A 22,582-nucleotide genomic window follows, 5' to 3' on the forward strand; every position below is an offset into this window, starting at 1 on the left:
TTTTTTTCTCCTTTGCTCAGCTTTTCTACCCTTCATTGGCAATGAATAACGTAATACCAGGTAGTATGGACAGCCTAATTTTTAATGAAAATGTAACAAGTGTAGTAGCACTCCTTCCCTTTGATCCTAGAACATATATCATATTTGTAGCTGAAACATTCCACAATCTGTTTCAGAGTAGCAGCCTGGACAAGAGTATCCGCAAAAAGAAAAGGAGGACTTGTGGCACCTTAAAGACTAACAAATTTATTTGTGCCACAAGTACTCCTTTTCTTATTCCACAATTGGTAATGCATAAGAAACAGACAATCTTTGGCATTCAGGCTTGGGCGTGGCAATCTGCATTTTCATCAAGTGGAAGAAAAATAATTAAGGGTATTAAAATTCAGTTCATTTCTAGGTTGGTCAGATGGCCCTTTCTAAACAGCCATCTTGAAAAGAGCACTTACACGGGAAGTGAACTGCAAATATGTTCTGTGTGGGAAGGCATGCACAATTTCTGTATGAAGGCTGAAGGTGCACCAAATTGTTTTGTTTAGATTAGAATGTGAAGATGGTTCACTGAACCAGTTTGGTCTGCACCTCTTCTGTTATCTCTTTTTTCTGAGGAGACGTTTCTGTTGAGTTCACTATCAGCCCTGAGTCTGAGGGTATTCCCCCACCCCATCCCAAAGAAACAATGTTATTGTGGGCTATCAACCGGACAAACATCTTTCATTATTTTTCTGCTCTTTTAGAGAGAGAATCCTGGTTTAAACTCTTGAGTCGAAACTTTTTAAGTTTCTGATACCAAATGGAACTTGATGTAACTTCACAATGACTTGTCAAACCACACAGGCAGCTGCTAAATGGCCTCTTTCTTGTTTTATTTAAGCTGGAAATGTTGAGTGAGACATTGTGGGAGACTTTGACCTTGTCTTTATAGTGAACTTGAGAGCTAAGAATCTACGTAAATATTTTCCCCCATAACTGATCTGAAACATTTATTACACTAACATGCTTGAAAATCACGAGTCAAAATTAAAAATGGAATCCTTTGTAAAACTTGTGCTGCATGTTGCTATTCCGCATGAATTCTGCCCTGCCTCTGTGGCTAGACTACATTTCTTTAGCTCTAGATGGAATATGATGTAGCCCTTTCTACTTTTTTACCTTTTGGCTAATAGTTTGGTTACCTTAGGGTAAAACACTTTTTTGGAGAGTATTTACGCTAGCCTTTACAAACCTGTTAACTACCGAGAGCAAATTGGCTATCAGTTAACTCATGGTGGAAGTCTAATATAGACTGCTAATTATTGGTATCTTTATCTAACACAACTGTGAAAAGTATAGCATAAAAAAACCCTACATTCAATATTCTGTTCACATTTAATATATGCTGTATCACTTCCAATTGAGTTTGGAAGACCAAATACCTATTCGCATCAGTATACCACTTAGGATTTCACAGTTACTCATCCTTCCTCAGGAGGGAAGCCTGACCAGGCTGGGTGCTGCAGCAGATTCTCTTGTCCTCCTGGAATAAGGGGAATCTTTCAGAGTGGGATTTTTTAAAACTTCCTCTGACTCTTTAGGTTCATCTACAGCAGAGAGGAAAAAATGTTGCCGCAGCTGCAATGACTGCAAACTACTTCTGTGTCTGAACAAAGCTTGCACCTGCACTGTTCCACTGCATTCACTGTAACGCCAGTGTGGACTGGAACAGGTGTTGCAGCTGCACCGGTGCAGCTGGTCTCTCCCTCCCACTCCCTGTTCTAATTGGGTCCGAAGGCAGTCGACATTGGTCTACTCTTGGCTCTACCGTTGCTGTTCCCTGCTGTCCTTCTTGTGTTCTCCCCCACCCCCCGAAAAAAAGGTGGGGAGAGTTAGACTCATAACTTCATGTATGCTTGTATTGATTTTAACTTACATGTCAGAAAACATCAAACGTAACCGGGAACTGTGCTGTTCTCATCTCCTGAGAAACAGGAGAGTTAACAAATGCACATTAAACACCTGCTTAAAATAAACCTTGCTGTTTGATGTCCCATGATCCAGGTACTGCTGTTCTCTCACATAGCTCTCTTCTCTCTCCTCAATCCTCTAACAAAGGGCTTGTACTGGATGTGCCCCTGGGATGCTATTACGGGGGGAGGGATTTGGAGGACCTGGAATGAATTCCTTTAGGGGGAGCTCTTCTCTCAACTCTGGTCTGGACCACTCCCCTGTCTGGATGTAGGAGGAAACGTTAAAGAAGCTGTTAATTCAGCTGTAAAACAGGGCCTTAGGCTGCAGGCTCTAGTCAGCCATTGAAGCGACTGTGGGTTGCAGGCTCTAACCCACAACCAGAAGTACAATAAGACAGACAAACACCTGAAATATTTAGACAAAAATCAAACCAAATTCCTTATCTCCTTGGAGCACTGTTCTACCAGTAAGCACCACACCACTTGGGGATATGCCGATGGACCACAGTCTGTCTGGCAGAAGGTGCAGGGTACTTCCTGCTATGCTCAAGCCATAGTATCTGCATACACAGCTCTTGCACGGTGGAATACAAATGTTAACAGATCCAAATAACATACTGCCAATTATCCACCAGCTCCAGAGAGCTGTACAGAAGTTATAGGACAGGCACCAACTTGCACAGGTTGTGTTGTGGCAAGTATTGTGTGTGCAGTGCCTTCATTTGCACACAGACTGGGTTTATGGTTATGGCATGCTGAACCATTGCAAGGTCATAGTATTCTGGCAATGTTTAGCTACGCTACTCTGAAATAGTGCCTTTTTCCATAGCATAAAGACCTTAAGTGACACCTGTAACAGGACTTTCATACTGTAGTGAAACAGATTACAATGTGAGTTTTGAGTTGAGGTGGATTCTGGTGGCTAATCCCCTTCCTCCCCCACCAAAAGCATAAAACTACTAGGGGGTAACCCCAGCTGCGCAGACTATGTGAATTCAAGATAAACAAAACTACACATCATGAACTCTAGTTCTTTTTTTAAAAACTAATCTGCTGGCTTGAGATCTCTAGAATCATGGAACAACCTTAATAATGAAACTGCAGCAGCAGAGTAAATCATTAACTCCTGCAGGCAGCAATCTGGACAGTTTTCTTTGGGCACAGATACACGATCCAGACATCAAGATACTTTTGAACTGACCCTGGAATCTTTTTATTTAATTATTTTCTCCGGAGTCCGATCCTTGACCGTCTGGGGTCCGGACCATGACAAAAAATAATTGACTACCTATGGCATACACTGTAAACAACTGAAAACATGTTTCAACAAACATTTCAGTTTCCGTAAGCGCTAAACACTAGGTTTTTTTCTCACTTAAAAAACCTGTTCTCTGTCAGAGGCAGGATATTGAATTTAGTGCACCCAATCTGGAAGGGTAAATCCTATGTTACTTACATCTATAAAAGGTTGTAATATTTGAAGCTTTCTCTGAGGGTGGAGAAAAGGGCAATCCTGACATTCTGTTTTAGCATCAAGGGAAAGATACTTAGCAGTGAGAAGTTACACAACTAATATTGTTTCTCCTAGTGAATTGCCTGGTGGTCTGTGTGTCTCCACGTGATTATTTTGTATTTAACAGGGAACTGAAATGGTAACTAGTAACATAATACTCCACCATTGTGTTAACTTGGAGTCATAGCATAACAAAGGCAGTTCTGGAAATAAAGGCTCCTTTAGTAAGAGATTCAACATACACATGGAAACAAAGACTTCAGGTAGAAATATAAGTTGTACTGCTTTATTCAGATAGGCAACTGGTCAACAGGTAAAGATTCACAACTGGGCCTTCAGAAAATCATTCATATTTATCACTTGCATGTTTACCTGCATTAAGTTACAATTTCTTGAGTATTGTATTTATCTAGCTGTGGTGTAAATCAGTCTTTAAAATTACAATGTCTTTGAATTCATTTTACATTTCTCAAAGCTGTTATCCACCTTGCTTTGTACAGTAGTAGCGGTGCAATGAAAAATATTTCCCATGGAAATCATTGGCCTCTCTTTGCTTTCTGTGATAGCGATAAGGTTTCTCTTAAGCACTAGTCTCTAGAGCTATTTAATTATATACCCTGAAAGTAACCACCAACTTTATGGAACCAATGCTCTATTAGTTACAAATTGCAGCAGTCTTATTTGGAGGTGTCAGCTATTAAACTGACAGTCAGAAGGTCACATCACCAATTGCTTAAAGTAAACAGGAAAAAATAAAGCTCTGCTGAATTAGCCTGTACTACAGTAAGCACAAGCAGTGTTGTAATTGTATAGTATTCCTTAATGAGATACATTAAGTAAGGCTCAGTTCTATAATAGAACTTCCTAGCACTGACTCATTGTAGTACATTGGTGTGGGTGTGGATGTACGGTCCCTTCTTTGGCATTCTGACAGTTTATAAATTCTCTTACATCTTGTAGATGGGCTGAGACTGTCTCATGTTCGAAGCCGTTACAATCTGTACTGAAACTGTCCCCACAAAATCCACAAACAGCTTCTTCCTTGCAGACTCAAGGGGCTTGAGGCTGCCTTATTTTGGTTTCCTTGACTGTTTGTTTGTTTTTTCCTAACTCCCCTCCTTTCTGACTTGTCCTTTTGGCATGTTTTGTGTTCCCCTGCCACTGATCATCTTATACATCACTCTGCCCCTTCAATGACCTAATCAGCTCCCATAGTCTTGAGCTTACACTGTCTACCCTCAACCTACTTCTGACTTCTTCCCCATGTCTATGCTTGCATATCATTCTGGATGTCCTGTTAATTCCCTAAATTAAACCCAACAAAAGCTGAACTGTACTTTCCCTCCTAAATTAGCTTGACTCCTCACTTCATCGATAACTCCACTGTCTTCTGTCAGTCTCGTAATGCTGGAGTTACTCTTTCCCTCTCAGTAAATCTAGTCATTTCCTAACACTTCCCGTGGGTTCTCACTGGTTAAAATGCTATTCATGCCATGGCATGAAGTCTTACAGGGGCTACAGTAAACTGCTCTTCTCCTGCAACTTTCTCCTCCTACCTTGACATCACCTAGCAACTAAAACAATCCTCTTGCCACTTTTTAGCAGTTGAGCCTCCTCCTTTTGGCCTCTCATTCCTCTTTGCTTAAAGATCAGTATCCTCATCTTTGCTAAGGTTCCACTCCTGTCTCATCTTCCACTCTTGGTTTTGAACTTTCACCTTTTGGGGCTCTCTCCTTTCATTGTTGCTTCCTTCATCTCCAACTCTGACATTCATGCCTCTCTTCACATTGCTCTCCTTTGGCCTGAAGTGACATCCTTCCAGTGTGCCAAGCCTTCTCTCTCCCTGCAATCTCATATCAAACCCCATTGCTTTCCACTGCTGGCTTCTGTTTCTCTGCCACCTGATCTTAATTCTAATAGCATCATGTTTGTTTAAAGGCTAGAATTCCAGCAGTCTGACTGCATCTCAGTGGCACCTAAATATACTGTAGATTGTCGACCCATAATTCTTCACTCTTTTCATTTGTAGCTCTCAAAGCCCTTTCCAAGTATGGGCAAACCCCAGTATCCCTGTTTTACAGATGGGCAACCTGAGGCATAATTTAAATATAGTGCTGGATCCTCGGTTAATGTAAACCTGAGCTGTTTCAGAGCGTTTAATGGAGCCACATAGAATTGGTCAACTTTTTCCCCAAAAATGCAGCTTTTTGACTAAAACTGTCATGGAAAAGCCTCCAATTTGGTCAAATCTTCCTGATTTTATTGAAAAACTGAATGTTCATTGGTTTAAAAACTCCTAGTTTTTGGGAGCCAAAAAAAATGTTTATGAAAATCAAGTAGTCCCTGGTTATGGCTTTCATTGGAAAAATGTTTCTCCCCCAAAGTTCCCTGTAAAGACACACACAATCCTATGGAAAAATTGGCACTTCTCAACCAGCTGCAGAGCTGCCCTGAATTCTACCAGCTAAGGATCTGGCTTTTAATATGATAAAACCCTGGGTACTCTCTAGCAAGCTGGACCTAAATCCTGTGGCAAGACTCCTTGCTCTCTTTTAGCACTCCCATGTAGAAAACTGAAATATCTGACAGATTCCAATTTTTATTTTTAATGGAAGCTTTTTAATTCAAGTGTGGAAACAATCCAGTATTCCTGGTTTTTAGTCAGCTTATTTGAAGCAGCCCCCAGCTTTTCAACACGTTTAACTATGAGGAGAAAAAAATCTGGTGCACAAACCTGCATCCTGGCTATTAGGGAAAGCTGGATTTGGATAGCTGGCTCTTTTGGTATTTAGAAAAGTGGGGAAGCAGTTTAGTTTTTTGGTACCCAGGAAGCTTTTGATACTGGGGGAGGGAATGGATTCCGTGTTGATTGGGTCAGAAGTGACTAAAACTCTGAAGCTGGAATTCATATGCCTCACTCTGACTTCTTTCATAGAAACATCTGGTCACACCCCAAAATTATGAACAAGCCCACTAGCTGGATGTTTCTGCTACAATCAGCAGTTGACTAGTTAATTGGTCGTCTGGCTTCAGTGTTAAGGGCTGCATCCATTTCAGAATATCCGCAATGTTGGGGAGATAATGTTGCAAATGTTACTCCTGAGGAAATTCTGTGCCACTGTGTATACAGAATTTGTGCAGAAATTAATATTGTGGATGCAGAATTTCCTTTTTCTCCCACGGAAAAGGGCTACAGAGCTGCTGGCTGCCACTAGGGGCTGCTGGACCCAGCTCGCAAATAGAAGACACAGCTGGAGGGTTCCTGGGAGCTGTAGTTCCTTGCCTGCCTGAAGGAAGGAGGCAGCATGCAGGAAACTTAGTACAAACCCAAGACACAGCATCAGGCTGTTTCTCCCTGTGGATCCCTGGGGGTTAGGAGGTGTGGGTGACTGGGCTGAGGGAGGCCCCGTGGATGGGCTCTGGGGGATATGGGGTGCAGGTTTCTGGGCAGGGGGAGGCCTGGTGGCAGTGCTTTGGGGTAGGAAGGGGCATGGGGGGGCAATCCCCACAGTTCAGCTGTGGTGGGGAGGGGGTGTGGGTGTCTAGGCTCTGGGGGGTACAGGGTGTGAGTGTCTAGGCTGTGGTAGGCCCTGCAGCTGGGCTCTGGGGTAGGAGGAGGTACAAGTGTCTGGGCTGGGGGTTAGGGGGTACAGGTATGTGCCTGCCACCCCCCCCCCCCCATGGGGCTCTGAGGGGGAGGAGGCAGAGAAACAGATTTCTTTAATGCTCTACTCCTGGAGGAATTTTTTTGTCTATATTGTTAGACATAGTTGCTGACAGATATTTTGAAATAAATTATGTAATCGTGCCAGTTTCAATTATTTTGGTAGTGTTTTGACAAAATATGCAGAATTTTAAAACGCACAGAATTTTTAAATTTTTTAGGTTCCGAATTCCCCCAGGAGTAAAATGTGAGCCCAGTGCAGTGCTACTGTCAAAATCACAAAGGTTTAGGTACTACCTCAAAGTGTGTGTTTTGTGATGAACCCTGATTGTGGAATCATGGAATAATGGAGATCCTGAAATATAAACACAGCTTACAAAATTCTACAAAAACTATCAATATTCGGTGTGATCAAAAGGCAACTAAACAGTGTCCTTCACCCTGCTAATCCTGACTGTGTGCCAAGTCATGTTTATGACACTTGCAAAATAGTCATCCTGCTAACCTGACTGTGTGCCAAGTCATGTTGATGACACTTGCAAAATAGTCATACTAGTGAGATGGAATCAGATTGCTGCTTGGCTGTGTGTAGGTGCCTGGCTTTATCCCCACAACTCTTTCCCATCATGTATGGGGAAGGGAAGGAGAGTGACAGATTGTTTTTTGTCAAGGGCTGCTGGGTTGGGAAATTGAGAATGAGAGGATTCTTCATCAGTAGTGTGAGGGAAGGCAGGTGTCATTCCTATCCTCCTGCCCTTTTACTAACTAACCAACAACTCTTACCCATTTTAGCACTGACTTTTGTGTGTGTCAGCTGCTCCAGTGCTCCAGGTGAGGGCCAGACTGACATGTATTGGGAAAAATATTTGTTTTCACTACTAAAGGCAGTGGAATGGGAAACTGACCATTGGTAGCTTAAAAAGGCATTCTGTACTAAGATAATGGGAGAGATGGCTTCCACATGGAAGATTTAAAGTAGGGCTGTCAAGTGATTAAAAAAATTAATCGTCATTAATTATGCGATTAATCGCACAGTTAAACAATAGAATACCATTTATTTAAAGAAATGTATGTTTTCTACATTTTCAAATATATTGATTTCAGTTACAACACAGAATACCAAGTGTACAGTGCTCACTTTATATTATTGATTATAAGTATTAGCACTGTAAAACAGCAAAATAAATATTATTTTTCAATTCACCTAATACAAGTACTGTAGTGTAATCTCTTTATCATGAAAATTGAACTTACAAATGTAGAATTGTATAAAACAAAACACTGTTTTATTTTTGAATTCAATATAAAACTTTAGAGCCTGCAAGTCTGCCCAGTCCTATTTCTTGTTCAGCCAATCGCTCAGACAAATAATTTGTTTTGCATTTGCAGGAGATAATGCTGCTGAAAGTGAAAACAGGCATTTGTATGACATTGTTGTAGCCTGTATTGCAAGATGTTTACATGCCAGATGCGCTAAAGATTCATATGTCCCTTCATGCTTCAACCACCATTCCAGAGGATATGCATCCATGCTGATGACAGGTTCTGCTGAACAACGATCCAAAGCAGAGTGGACGGATGCGTGTTCATTTTCATCATCTGAGTCAGATGCCACCAGCAGGTGGTTAATTTTCTTTTTTGGTGGTTCGGGTTCTGTAGTTTCTGCATCAGAGTGTTGCTCTTTTAAGACTTCTGAATGCTCCACACTCATCCCTCTCAGATTTTGGAGGGCACTTCAGATTCTTAAACCTTGGGTTGAGTGCTGTAGCCAGCTTTAGAAATCTGATATTCAAGCTGCCTTTGTGTTTTGTCAAATCTGCTGTGAAAGTGTTCTTAAATCAAACGTGCTGGGTCCTCATCCTAGACTACCATAACACACACTACATGGCAGAATGCAGGTAAAACCATAGAGCAGGAGACGTGCAATTCTCCAAGGAGCTGAGTCACAAATTTAATTAACGCATGTTTTTAAACAAGCATCATCAGCATGGAAGCATGTCCTCTGGAATGGTGGTTGAAGCGGCATATGAATGTTTAGCGGCATAGCACATCTGGCATGTAAATACCTTGCAATGCTGGCTACAAAAGTGCCATGTGAATACCTGTTCTCACTTTCAGGTGACGTAAATAAGAAGAGGGCAGTATTATTTCCCATAAATGTAAAGAAACTTGTTAAGCCATTTGCTAAGAAAAACAAGAAGTAGGACTGTGTGGACTTGTAGTCTCTAAAGTTTTACATTGTTTTGTTGTTGATTGCAGTTATGTAACAAAAAAAAATCTACATTTGTAAGTTGGACTTTCACGATAAAGAGATTGCACTACAGTATTTGTATGAGGTTAATTGAAAAATACTATTTCTTTTGTCATTTTTACAATGCAAATATTTGTAATCAAAAGTAATATAAAGTGAGCACTGTACACTTTGTATTCTGTGTTGTAATTGAAATCAATATATTTCAAAATGTAGAAAGAAATGGAGTACTTGTGGCACCTTAGAGACTAACCAATTTATTTGAGCATGAGCTTTCGTGAGCTACAGCTCACTTCATCAGATGCATACTGTGGAAACTGCAGCAGACTTTATATATACACAGAGAATATGAAACAATACCTCCTCCCACCCCACTGTCCTGCTGGTAATAGCTTATCTAAAGTAATCGTCAGGTTAGGCCATTTCCAGCACAAATCCAGGTTTTCTCACCCTCCACCCCCCCACACAAATTCACTCTCCTGCTGGTGATAGCCCATCCAAAGTGACAACTCTTTACACAATGTGCATGATAATGAAGCTAGGCCATTTCCTGCACAAATCCAGGTTCTCTCACTCCCTCACCCCCCTCCAAAAACCCACCCCCATACACACACACACTCTCCTGCTGGTAATAGCTCGTCCAAACTGACCACTCTCCAAGTTTAAATCCAAGTTAAACCAGAACATCTGGGGGGGGGTAGGAAAAAACAAGAGGAAATAGGCTACCTTGCATAATGCAACGCATTATTAAGGATCTACAACCTATCCTAAAGGATGACCCAACACTCTCACAAATCTTGGGAGACAGGCCAGTCCTTGCCTACAGACAGCCCCGCAACCTGAAGCAAATACTCACCAACAACCACATACCACACAACAGAACCACTAACCCAGGAACTTATCCTTGCAACAAAGCCCGTTGCCAATTGTGCCCACATATCTATTCAGGGGACACCATCACAGGGCCTAATAACATCAGCCACACTATCAGAGGCTCGTTCACCTGCACATCCACCAATGTGATTTATGCCATCATGTGCCAGCAATGCCCCTCTGCCATGTACATTGGTCAAACTGGACAGTCTCTACGTAAAAGAATAAATGGACACAAATCAGATGTCAAGAATTATAACATTCATAAACCAGTCGGAGAACACTTCAATCTGTCTGGTCACGCAATCACAGACATGAAGGTCGCTATCTTAAAACAAAAAAACTTCAAATCCAGACTCCAGCGAGAAACTGCTGAATTGGAATTCATTTGCAAATTGGATACTATTAATTTAGGCTTAAATAGAGACTGGGAGTGGCTAAGTCATTATGCAAGGTAGCCTATTTCCTCTTGTTTTTTCCTACCCCCCCCCCCCAGATGTTCTGGTTTAACTTGGATTTAAACTTGGAGAGTGGTCAGTTTGGACGAGCTATTACCAGCAGGAGAGTGTGTGTGTGTATGGGGGTGGGTTTTTGGAGGGGGGTGAGGGAGTGAGAGAACCTGGATTTGTGCAGGAAATGGCCTAGCTTCATTATCATGCACATTATGTAAAGAGTTGTCACTTTGGATGGGCTATCACCAGCAGGAGAGTGAATTTGTGTGGGGGGGTGGAGGGTGAGAAAACCTGGATTTGTGCTGGAAATGGCCTAACCTGACGATTACTTTAGATAAGCTATTACCAGCAGGACAGTGGGGTGGGAGGAGGTATTGTTTCATATTCTCTGTGTATATATAAAGTCTGCTGCAGTTTCCACAGTATGCATCTGATGAAGTGAGCTGTAGCTCACGAAAGCTCATGCTCAAATAAATTGGTTAGTCTCTAAGGTGCCACAAGTACTCCATTTCTTTTTGCGAATACAGACTAACACGGCTGTTACTCTGAAACCTGTCAAAATGTAGAAAAACATCCAAAAACATTTAATTTCAATTGGTATTCTATTAACAGCACAATTAAAATTGCGATTTATCATGATTAATTTTTTTGAGTTAATCGCGTGAGTTAACTGAGATTAATCAACGGCCCTAATTTAAAGTATTTTCTTCCCCTGAAAGTACAGAAGTACTAACTAGTGTCTTCAGGACACACCCACAGATCTCTCTGCAGATAGAGATTAAACTGTTTTCATCATAGACTCTCCGGACCGTACCTTGTCACTTCAAGACTTTTATCTAAAGCTTTTCTTGCACCAGCTGGAGATTGTATGTGTTGGCCCTTCTCTTGGGGTCTAAAGTGAGCACTGTATGGGTATGTCTATACATACAGTGCTGCAGTCGCGCAGCCAATACAGCTGTGCTGTTGAAGCATGTGGTGAAGGTGCTCTATGCTGACGGGCCCGTCAGCCTAAAAGTACTACCTCAACAAGCGGCAGGAGCCGTGTCTGCGGGAGGAGCTCTCCCACTGATGTAGCGATGTGCACATGAGCGACATTGTTCCACTCCCGAGCGCTTATGTTGGTGTAACTTTCAAAACCTTGAGTGACACAAGTTTTGTTGACATAGCCTATTGTTTCTTCAAGTAGCACTTCGTTTGAAACTAACTTGCCACTCTTAACAGTGTTTTTACAGATGTCCTCTTCAGCATTTGAAGTGAAAGATCAGAGTGGTAAAGTCTGCATAATAGCTAATCTGTCAGTGTCCTTCTCAGTGGAATACACCACCAAGAGCAGTCAACAGGTAGGAGCAGTAGCTCAATGTTTACTTCTAATTTGCATTTTAAACAGGCAGACTGATGTTGGTGCAGGTGGGTTCTGTTAGGAGTTAGATCAGACATTAAGCCAGAAAAGCTGCTTGCTCAAACAGTGCTCTTTAAATCTTTTATTTCTCCTGGCTTCTGGAATAATGGCTCTCTGACACTTTTATTTCCTGAGTAGACTTTGGGAAGAACTAATAGTACGAAGACTGCCAGATGCTGCATGAACTTGGGTGATTTAATTTGTCAATTTGGGGTCCTAACATCAATACTAGAAATTGTTGCATTTTGCTGCTGCTGAAGGTTGCATTTAATACTTCAGATTACATCATACACTAGACCAGTGGTCCCCAAACTGTGGGGCATGCCCCTCTAGGGGCATGGAGGAATGTTCAGGGGAGGGGGGGAGTGCAGCAGGGCCCAGGCTAGACCCCACCGGCACTGCCCAGCTCTGGTCCCAGACCCGGCTTCTGGGCGGGGGCATGGACAGGGATATGGGCTGGGTGGGGGTGCAGTGTGAAAAATTGGGGGACCACTGCACTAACCATGAGCAGCAACGCTTAGTTTGCCTTACCTCTGTGTAGACAGTCTCTCAAATCCTGCAGATATTGCTGCTGGCTCCTTTCTTAAATTGTGACCTTCAGTTCAGTGGACAGCATGCCCGTCATACTGTGATTCTCCTGCTTTGTGTATGCACTTAATCCACTGTTATGCCAAGAAAAATTTTAGATCCTATGGACCGCTTCAGGAGAATTCTCTAGATGTCTGTCTGCCAGTTGTATAGCTGGACTCTACTTGAATCTGTTTGTTTCTTTTTTTTTATGAGAGCTCCAGTGTATTGGGGCAATTGCTGAAGCTGTTAGGTTTGCCTATCCAGTTTGTAGCTCAGTTATTAGGTCAACAAATGATATGTGCTCATTAAATACCCATTTGAATATTTTAATTTCCACTGCTTTTAGTGTTCAGATGTGGTGGTCTTCCTTTGGAGACAGCATGATACAGCTAGAGTTGCCAGCTAGCCAGGTTTTCCCAGCATTGTCCCTTTTTTGGTATCCGTCCCAGGAAATCTGTAAAGATGCTTAGTGTACACTGCAAGCTGTCTAGTCTTAGGGGCTCAAGATCATCCCAGATGTCTGTTTTTTGTATCTCCGAGGTGACAGCCCTAGGTCCAGTGGACAGGGCACTGGGTGGGGAGTTCAGACCTGGGTTCTGTTGGCTCTGCTCTGCTACTGATCTGCTGTGGCCTTCAAATAATTTTTGCCTCTGTGCCTTAGTGTCCTCATCCGTAAAATGGGGATGATACCTACTTTAGCCCTTATATCTTAGGAGCTCTCAAGCATTTTACAGAGGAAAGGAACTATTGCCCAAACCAGTTTTTTCCATATATAAAGCAACATCTATAACACTGCATTGTCTGCATTATGCCAGTTTCAGTACAGCGCTGCCAATTGAATCTGCTTATTTCAGTTGAAATGAAGAGCTCTTCAGAAGCAGCTGCAAACTGTGTTTCTGTAAGATTGTTTTGCTTCCATTCTTCTGAAACTTGGAACGCTCACCTTGGAGCATACTATACCTTAGCTTAGTTCATATCTGTCTCATAAATATACTATCCCTAAAGCTGAGAGTAGGTAGCTTTAGCAATTTAAAACCTTTTTGCATGACTTCTACAAAAAAGTCTTCAGCAGTCTCAGTGAGGAGTTTGTTGGTTCAAAGTCTGTTGTCCACGTTCTTCATACATTCCAGTGTATTTTATTTTAAATGTTGCTTTAGTTCTAGAATTGAAAGATAGTTAACTTGTCTACAAATGAACTGCTGTTAGTTACTTTGTGCTTCACTTGACTTGATCCAGATTTTATACTAACAAATTAATTATTCCTAAGGTGCTGCAATGATCATGCCAGATAAAGTGATATATAGAAGTTCAGATCTTGAATTATTTAATTTTTATAGAGAAAACAGTCTAATAAAATCTCCATAGCAATAAATAGTCCATTAAATCCAAGTCCATTTTAAACACAACATCTTTTAAAACCACGGCAGTTAAAGTTGTAATCCTTGGTACTGCTGTTGCAAGTTGTAGAGGTGTATAATGGGTAAGATCTTGTCTGCCCTTCTCTACTTGCCTTCTAGGATATCGCCCCAAATTCACTGCATATCCTAAGGCTAGGAATCATGCTAAAAATCTTTCTCAATCATTCAATTGAATAAATTGCACCTGCCACAGGAGAGAGAAGAGAACTGGGAAGTGCTGTATACTTCAGCACTGAAAACTAAAAGGGAATCCTTATGCTGATTGGCAGGATGTCTATGTTTGGGCTGCCTGTTGGTTGCCACTTAATCAGTCTGGAAAAGAGTTAAAAGGTGAGAGTAGATAAATCTCTAGGCATACACTTTGAGGAGGAATGCAAAATGACATCCCTAGTAAGGGAAGAGAGAACTGCACAATGGGTAGAAATTACTGGATTGTGCAATATGGTTGAAAGAAACAGAAGAGAGAATGAAAGTAAAACTGGAGATGACTTCCTGTTGTGCGAATGCTCTTCCTCAGTCTCTTACAAGTTTCATTATTCTAGGGAAGTGGTGAGCACAGACAAGATGGAGCCAAATGTCTGCTTATACATGTGTATAAGTGCCCTTTTGAGCAGCTAGCTTCCCTATCAATCTGTAATCTCTCGAGCTTCATGCCTTATTAGTAGACAGTACTTTCGAATGTCAAGCTCTGGCCTAGCAAGATTCCCCTTTATGGCATGTATGAGGAGTGAGCTGTGGAGGGCCCTAACATTCTGAACTATTTCAAAATTGCACCCGGGTTAAGTTTGGCATACACTAACATTCAAAGGAAGCTGCTTTCTTAACTCAAGCCAACTGGTCCTTATAAAAGATCAACTACACGGTGTTTCTCAATGACTGGTCCATGGATTGGCACCAGGCTCTGAGATCTCTCTGACCGTTTAAGAAGGCAGCAAGCCGGCCCTTGGTATCAAAAAAGGTTGAGAAATATTAGTACAGCTTGTTAACTTCCCAGTGTTCGCTTTTGCCTTCAGTGCCGATGTAAAACCTTGTCATAGCTCCTCCTATTGCTCCTTTTCAGAAGTTAAGTAAAATAAGATTAGTAAGAATCATAGACCAGCAAGAGTTGTGCAGGCTGTACTGCTTAATTTAGTCCTTGTTACCCAGATGTCTTAAAACACCAGAGAACAAAGCTTAAATTCTCCAAACTTCCACTGAGTTCCTGTACCTCTGCTTCTTTAGTTCAGGAAGTTGGGTACAATCTGACTCATGGTGCTAGTGTGGAGGAGATTGGGGGCAAGGGAGGGTTGTTTCCTTAATTGTTCATGGAGCAAAATGCTATTCAAAAAATTTTAAACCTCAAACACTAAAGTATTTTTTGAGGGTTAAGTACTTGAATGCTGAAAATGTTCACCCTGTGGTAATGGACTCTGGCTGTGAGCGCTGGAGTAATTGCATAGGATAGCTGAAAAGTAACAGTAGGGAAGGCATTTACTAATCCCATTTAAAACTCTCAATTTTACCCACTTTAGTTGGCAGCAAATTTCACACTTACACAAAATGCTGAAGTACTGGCAAACAAAAGCAGTTGTGGTAAAGAGAATGTATCGGCTCCTGTACTGGCGATTGGATTTGGAGCGGGACATTTGTTACAAATGAATTTCACAAAGGCTTCAAAGCTGTACAGCGTTGACAAGCTAATGTTCCTTTACAATTTGTCCGATACAACGGTGTTCCCCAACTCAACTGGAGGTGAAGTAAAAATTTTCTTAGCTTTCTGTTGTTATACATGTGGAATAGCACTTTTTTATTTTTCTGTACTGTGTTGTCTGGAGACATACTAATCTTCGCACAACTGTAAATTTTTTGTTACAGAAACAAAGGAGGTTTCACAAAAACCTAATATTCGGGCAGACTTGGACACAAGATATAGATGTTTCAGTACCAACCAGATTAATATGTTGAATGTGACCATAACTCTTAGCAATGTTACGCTTCAAGCATATCTTGTGAATCATACCTTAAGCGGAAATGGTAAGTATCTCCTGGTTTATTGAGAGAATATACTGAGACAAGCAAACCTCCTTTGTTGTTTCCACTAGGTGTGTGGAGGCCTGCGTGAGTAGGTAATCAGAAATAGAAATATCCTTTCACCTCGAGGTGACGTCTGTTCAGTGCCAGCATAGGCTGGACATGAAAGCCACCATCTGACAGCTGTACAGTGAACTCATGTGGCTTCAGTTCAGGCACACATTGGCAGCCTTGGTACAAGCCAAGGATTGTATCTGACTGGACATTGTAAGTATTACAGAAGGGTCCCTGAAGCATATTAGTGGTGCGATATAGGAGGCAGTGACGGCGGCTGCTGCCTGTTCTGCACCTGATAAACAGGACCAGCCATCAAGAGGGTGAAATCTCACTCCCACTCCCATGGATGTTGATAGCAAAACTCTCTCTTCAGTCGGGTCTGGATTTCACTCTAGCTGTCGAGTACGTTCCATGAACATTACATTTAAAAAGTTACTGTTGCTTTCATTATGAATGCTCCCTATCCGGATATCCTCAGCTGGGTCCAGCATAGTCCATGGAAAACTGGGAAGGAATTTAGAGGGGAGATGACTGTACTTCCCCATACAGCAACATCTTTCTAGTGCAGGAGACTAGTCTGCAGTGACAGGGCTGGCGAATGTCTGTCTCCAAAGCCCTCTTTGGTCAATGGGAATTTCTGAACGGGTGCTGAATGAGGCTTGTCCTTGTGCAAATACAAGTGTAGACTGTTCTTCACTGGTTCAGCTACGCCTGTATTCATTCTTGTCAGTGTGCAATTCTGATCGTGTAGTCACAAGTTAGACCGGAGATTCTCACTGTGTTGGTCCCCTCCCAAGAGTGTCTTGGGATTTACTTAGTTATATATTCCTGGCTCTTCTTTCAGATGGGGAAGTGGGAGCTGCTGCTGCAGAAAGGGAGACCTGACTCTTACCTGCTGGTGGCAAATTGCCTACTTTCCTGAAGATAGATGTGCAGGAAGTTTACCTGTTCAGTTTTTGCCTTGGCCTAAGATGATACTGAAGGATCCAAGCTCATATTCAATATTGGCCTCTGGTGACCAGACAGCTTGGCATCCTTGCTTTAAAAAGGTGGCTAGTTGTTATGGGGAACCATCTTTTATAAATCACTGAAAATAACACATCTGTACTGTATTTGGGACTTATTCCCACTTGCAGATGGGATCCTTCCTTCTACTGCGATACACAAGCTAATCAATTTCCCCAAACATACTAAAGGCCTCAATATATAGGGCTGTGTAGCTGCAGTAACTATAGGAAGATCTTCCGTGTGGCACCATGTAAACCCACTGAATAGCGCTCTGGCTTGTCCTTAAGCTCAGACGGGGGAATGATCTCATAGGTCAGGGTGTTAGCTCAGAGAGCAGAGCCAAACAGGGCTTCCATGCAGCATCAACACCAAGTCCACTGTGGACTGGAAAAGCAGGCTGGTCCGGTCTCCCACTGGGATGTAAGCTCCTTGGCACACCTTACCCTGAAATGGGCAGGAGATGCCAAAGAACATATGGGGCTCTGTGTTACTGTGTGTGCTTTGAGGGTTTAATTAGCTTGAAGTTTAAGTACAACCCTTCTTGACCTGCAGCCCACAATAAAACTTCTGGAGACCGGAATTGTGCAGCATGTTTGTTTAAAACCACTGCTAAGGAGTTAAGTAACCAAAAACTACATACATAGCATGGAGACTAAACTCTACGAGTGGTTCCTCAGACACAGCAGCCAGATCTGCACTACAGTGTTTGCTGCGTGGTCTCTTTTATCCACATTAAAGTGTCACATTTACTATTTTTAAGGGTAGTGTTCTTGGAGTGGGATATAATCATGGCTCAAAGCTTAGGGTCCTATACCACAGGGATTTCCTTTCCCTGACTTGCGTGGCTGGTTTAGAAAAGGAGCAGAATGCAAGGGCCTTGGGTGAAGAGTTGCTAAAACAAGTCAGGAACTTGTGTTAGGAGACCCCTGGCATCTCTTGGCAAACCATAGGGATGGGGAGTCTGCGGGGTCACTGCTCCCCTATGACAACTTTTCCTTCCCATTTACCACCTGGATCCTGGCTTTGAACTAGACAATAACAGAAGCGAGGCCGGCAAGCATAAAACAAAAATTGTTCCCTTCAGAGAAGTGGCGGGGGGTGGCTACTAATGCAAGCAGCTCTGATTAGGAATTGACCGAGGGAATGAACCTCACAGGCTGTGCCGGGGGCCAAGGTGTATTTTGGACAACCATTAGAAGGAGCAATGCAGAGCAGCCTGTGAACAAGCTCCGTAAGAAGCTAGATCGGGGTGGGCAAACTTTTTGGCCCGAGGGCCACCTTGGGGAATAGAAATTGTATGGTGGATCATCAACGCTCACAAAATTGGGTTTGGGGTGTGGGCTCTGGGGTGGGGCTGGGGATGAGAGGTTTGGGGTGCAGGAGGGTGCTCCGGGCTGGGAGGGGGATCAGGGGTGCAGGAAGGTATGCAGGTTCTGGTTGGGGTTGCAGGCTCTGGGGTGGGACTGGGGATGAGAGGTTTGGGGTGGGGGAGGGTGCTCTGGGCTGGGATTGAGGGGTTTGGAGAGTGGGTGGGGGATCAAGGCTGGAGTAGGGGGTTGGGGTGTGGGGAGAGGCTCAGGGATGCAGGCTCTGAGCTACACTTACCTCAAGTGGCTCCTGGAAGCAGTGGTATGTCCCTTCTCTGGTTCCTATGTGGAGGTGCGGCCAGGCAGCTCTGCATGCTGCCCCATCCGCAGGCACAGCTCCTACAGCTCTCATTGGAGCTCCCAGGGGGCCACTGGTGCACATAGGAGCCAGAGCGGGGCCATGCTGTGGCTTCCAGGAGCCATATGGAGCAGCCCCTGACCCTGCGCCCAGGCTGGAGCAGGGCCGAGCCACATGGTGCGGCCCCCGACCCCTCTCCCTGGTGGGGGCTCACAAAGCAGCTCGCGAGATAGATGCAGGCCGTCATTTGCCCACCTTTGAGCTAGATACTAGTAGTGATGCCATGGAAGTGCTCGGGAACGCCACTGGTGCTAAGCAAGTCCCCAGCTGCCAGCTATTCAGTAAGACCCTCAGTCCCAGAATTGTACTCTACTAGAAAATGGCTTTCAAGGAGAATACAAGGACCAGCTTCTGCTTTCCAGTGTGCTGGCAGCCAACAGACTAGGGCTGCAACATGAGCCTAGCTATGTATATGCCAGCAGAGGGAGCTAGCTGCATCATGATAAATCAGGGATACGTGTAAACTTGATTTGATGAAAATAAGTAAATGTCAAACTAATGGATGGATAGCTTCTATTTCACCATAAACTGCTGTTCTGCTAAAACTAATAGAGTAGGGATGTGTCATCTTGATACCTGAAATAGAATGGGTTTTGAGAAACCTCCTTTTGTGCTAGGCACAAGGCATTATGGAAGAAAGTGAAGCTGACCAGTTCTGTATTGAATCTACTATAGTAAAAGATTCTTGAATTTTTCAGTTGGTGGTAATAGGTATTAAGACTAAAACTCCTTAAAATAAGGGGATGTTCATTCTCTCCTCTCCCTCAAAGATAAATTAGTCTTAAAATCTTTCTGTTGTGTGAATGACTTCCTTGTAATTTTGTGCAGTTGTAGTTGATTATCACCTTGTACTCTTTTCGTTCCAGAAACTCTGTGTGATGCAGATAAGACGCCCACTACTCCTGCAGTCAGTACAACAACAAGCCAGGCACCTACAACAACAAGCCAGGCACCTACAACAACAAGCCAGGCACCAACCTCACCTCCACAAAATCCAGGGACTGGGAAATATAATGTGACTGGTACAAATGGGACCTGTGTACTTGCTCGTATGGGGCTACAGCTTAATGTCACGTATCTAAGAAAAGATGGAAAGGTATATCTTGTTTGATTTGTACACTAAAACCTTATACAGAGAACTAGTGAAAATATTGCTTCCCTATGCTTCGTAGACTGGACTGAATTTTAATAGTAGTCAATTATGGTTTTCCAGTTGAATTGTTTAACACTTTAACTTGATAGAGCGAATATTCAGACAATACAGAATTAGTGTAAACTTGCTATAAATAGTGTGTTCCTGATGTACTGGGAGCTGCCCTGGATAAGACACTTAAATATGTCTCCATTACATAGCAGTACTCTATAACCTGAATATTGAAATCCAACTAAAATATATTTGTTCAAGCCATAGAAACAGTTGAAAACATCAAAAGGAGAATCTGGAAAATGAAGATGTTACTTAAATGTGTTTGCCTCATTTAGACACACAAATTAGTGTTTGAAAATGAGGCATCTGAATCTGAACAAACTTTCAAATTCTGTGCAGACAATTGACAGTCCTTTGATACTATGCTCTTGCAATTTGCTGAGTTTCACAGTCTGTAATTTCCAGTTTCACAGTTTCAGCCAGTGTCAAAGGCCAATACACGTGAATTTGGGGGCGCAGAACTGGTTCATAGACAAACTTAGTAGTCTTCCCTGTAACTGTATTTTTGCAACAGAATCTATTGGCTCTTTTCAGTCTGCCTCCTGCCTACTCTTGCTTCCTGGCTCCCTTGGCTCTATACTTTGGCTGCAAAGCTCAGCTCACCAGCTTTGGTGTCAAGCCTGTACCTTCCTACACACATACTTAGTTCATTAACAGGTCTGCTGGAGGGGAATAATTGGGAATCCCACTCTGGTAGATTGGGCTCTTCCCTGGCAAACCACAGTAAGACTTACTGGACAGACCAAAAGCTCCCATCCTTAGGGGACTTTGGTTGCAAGATCCCTTTTGCTGGTCCATGATTTGGATGCAAGTCAAAGGAGATGATTGCAGTCAAACTTTGGATACTGTGAAGTCCAAAAGGTAAGATGTGAACTGCTTTGTGGATGTTAACGTTGCTGGTGACTTGCTTGACCCCTAATGATTGTATTGATGGGAAATGCATTTCACAACCTTAGCTGTAAGTTACAGGTCACCTGTATGGAATCTAGTAAGCCATTTCCTGCAACATGAACTTCTAGCCCCACTGAAATGGTTCACTTGTCCCCTAATGCAGTGGCTCTCAACCATTCCAGACTACTGTACCCCGTTCAAGAGTCTTGCATACCCCCAAGTTACACCTCACTTAACTACTTGCTTACAAAATCAGACCTAAAAATACAAAAATGTCACAGCACACTTACTGACAAATTGCTTGCGTTCTCATTTTTACCGTATAATTATGAATCAATTGGAATATAAATGATGTACTTACATTTCAGTATGAAATTTTAGTTCGTACTGACTTCGCTAGTGCTTTTTATGTAACCTGTTGTAAGACTAGGCAGATATCTAGATGAGTTGATGTACCCACTGGGGTATGAATAACCCTGTTTGAGAATCATTGCCCTAAAGAATAGTAGGAGTTTATAAAAGGTCTCTTGTAGGGCCAGCCAACCAGTAAAATTCTACTCCCAAAACCTGGTTCTCAAGAGTTCTAAGTATTGCTGAGACAGTTTGGTGATTCCTCCTTACCCCTAAGTTGGGTATTTTGCCCTACATCAGTCAAGACACAGGTGTTCAATCTTGCCAAATTACTCTTGTAAGAAGAAAATTGTTGTTTTATCAGAAAGCTTGTATGCGCACATTTCTGATTCAGTCCAACAGGCTTAAAACCTTTACCTCCTAGCACTCTGCAAACAGGATTGTCTGAAATGCTGAGGTGTTACTGTTGTGTAATTAACCCTTTCAAACTGTCTTGCCTTTACATGAGTCAGTAATCAGCAAGATAATCCCTTATGGCCTTTGTCAGTTTTCCCTCATGTGGAAGCAGAAGAGCATTCATATGGTTGCTTTAATCTAATTTAATAAGCCTTAGTGCATTGGTGGTGATGGCTGATGTTTCCATCAGGCTCCTTCAATGCAGTACTAGCTTCCTTAGCCGCAACATGTTTTAGCTGGAAAATACTGTTTCAGACTGTAGCCAAGGGTCTGGGTCTTAAGGAGAGCACGGCGAGGCTTGAATAGTGGTGTAAGCACAAGGAACCTGTGGCCACATAACCAGCACTTTTACATACACATGCAATTTTTCATGCATCTGAGGGGAAGCCAGGTAGAAATGAGCTGAAAACTGAGGCAGGGTTCACCTCTTGCTGTAAAATGTAATAACAAGCCCTTCTCTCCTCCATAGACTGGATTGGATGTGCTGAATATTGTTCCAGTGAATACATCTTTCTCTGGGAGCTGTGACCATTCCTCTGCCTTTCTGAACCTGACTTTTGGGAAAACCAGACTTTTATTCCATTTTCTACTGGTAAGGGTGTTTAAATGTAATATTGTGCACAGCTCTGGCATGCTTTTTAGATGTGACTAAATTGTTCTGGACTCAAGATAGGTTTATTTTTGTTTTGTTTTTTGTTTGTGACAGTCTTTTTTTATTCCAAAAAAGTTTGTTACATCCCCTACAGAATGTATAACAAAGGAGGGAGGGGGAGGATTTTTTTAAGTAGAAG

General features: G+C 42.6%; 2 protein-coding genes across 9 annotated transcripts in view; one reads left to right on the plus strand and one right to left on the minus strand.

The window, feature by feature from the left end:
• Positions 1-22,582, minus strand: part of GRTP1 (growth hormone regulated TBC protein 1) — a 110,889-nt gene that overhangs the window by 19,111 nt on the left and 69,196 nt on the right. For 2 of the 8 annotated variants that reach the window (XR_013345729.1, XR_013345722.1), the window contains exon 9: positions 1,416-1,580. The exons of 5 other annotated variants lie outside the window; for them this stretch is intronic. The gene's annotated coding sequence lies outside the window, so the exon portion shown is untranslated. The remainder of the gene's footprint in view (positions 1-1,415; positions 1,581-22,582) is intronic. One more of the 8 variants, XR_013345723.1, reaches the window with a different exon arrangement.
• The window catches only part of LAMP1 (lysosomal associated membrane protein 1), a 33,643-nt gene that overhangs the window by 6,643 nt on the left and 4,418 nt on the right, over positions 1-22,582 (plus strand). Inside the window, exons 2-6 of the mRNA XM_077813740.1 lie at positions 11,921-12,039; positions 15,598-15,817; positions 15,941-16,099; positions 19,753-19,982; positions 22,261-22,383. Coding sequence (XP_077669866.1) covers positions 11,921-12,039; positions 15,598-15,817; positions 15,941-16,099; positions 19,753-19,982; positions 22,261-22,383 — 851 coding nt within the window. The remainder of the gene's footprint in view (positions 1-11,920; positions 12,040-15,597; positions 15,818-15,940; positions 16,100-19,752; positions 19,983-22,260; positions 22,384-22,582) is intronic.

Source organism: Eretmochelys imbricata, chromosome 1 (genome assembly GCF_965152235.1).
Source record: "Eretmochelys imbricata isolate rEreImb1 chromosome 1, rEreImb1.hap1, whole genome shotgun sequence".
Taxonomy (NCBI): domain Eukaryota; kingdom Metazoa; phylum Chordata; order Testudines; family Cheloniidae; genus Eretmochelys; species Eretmochelys imbricata.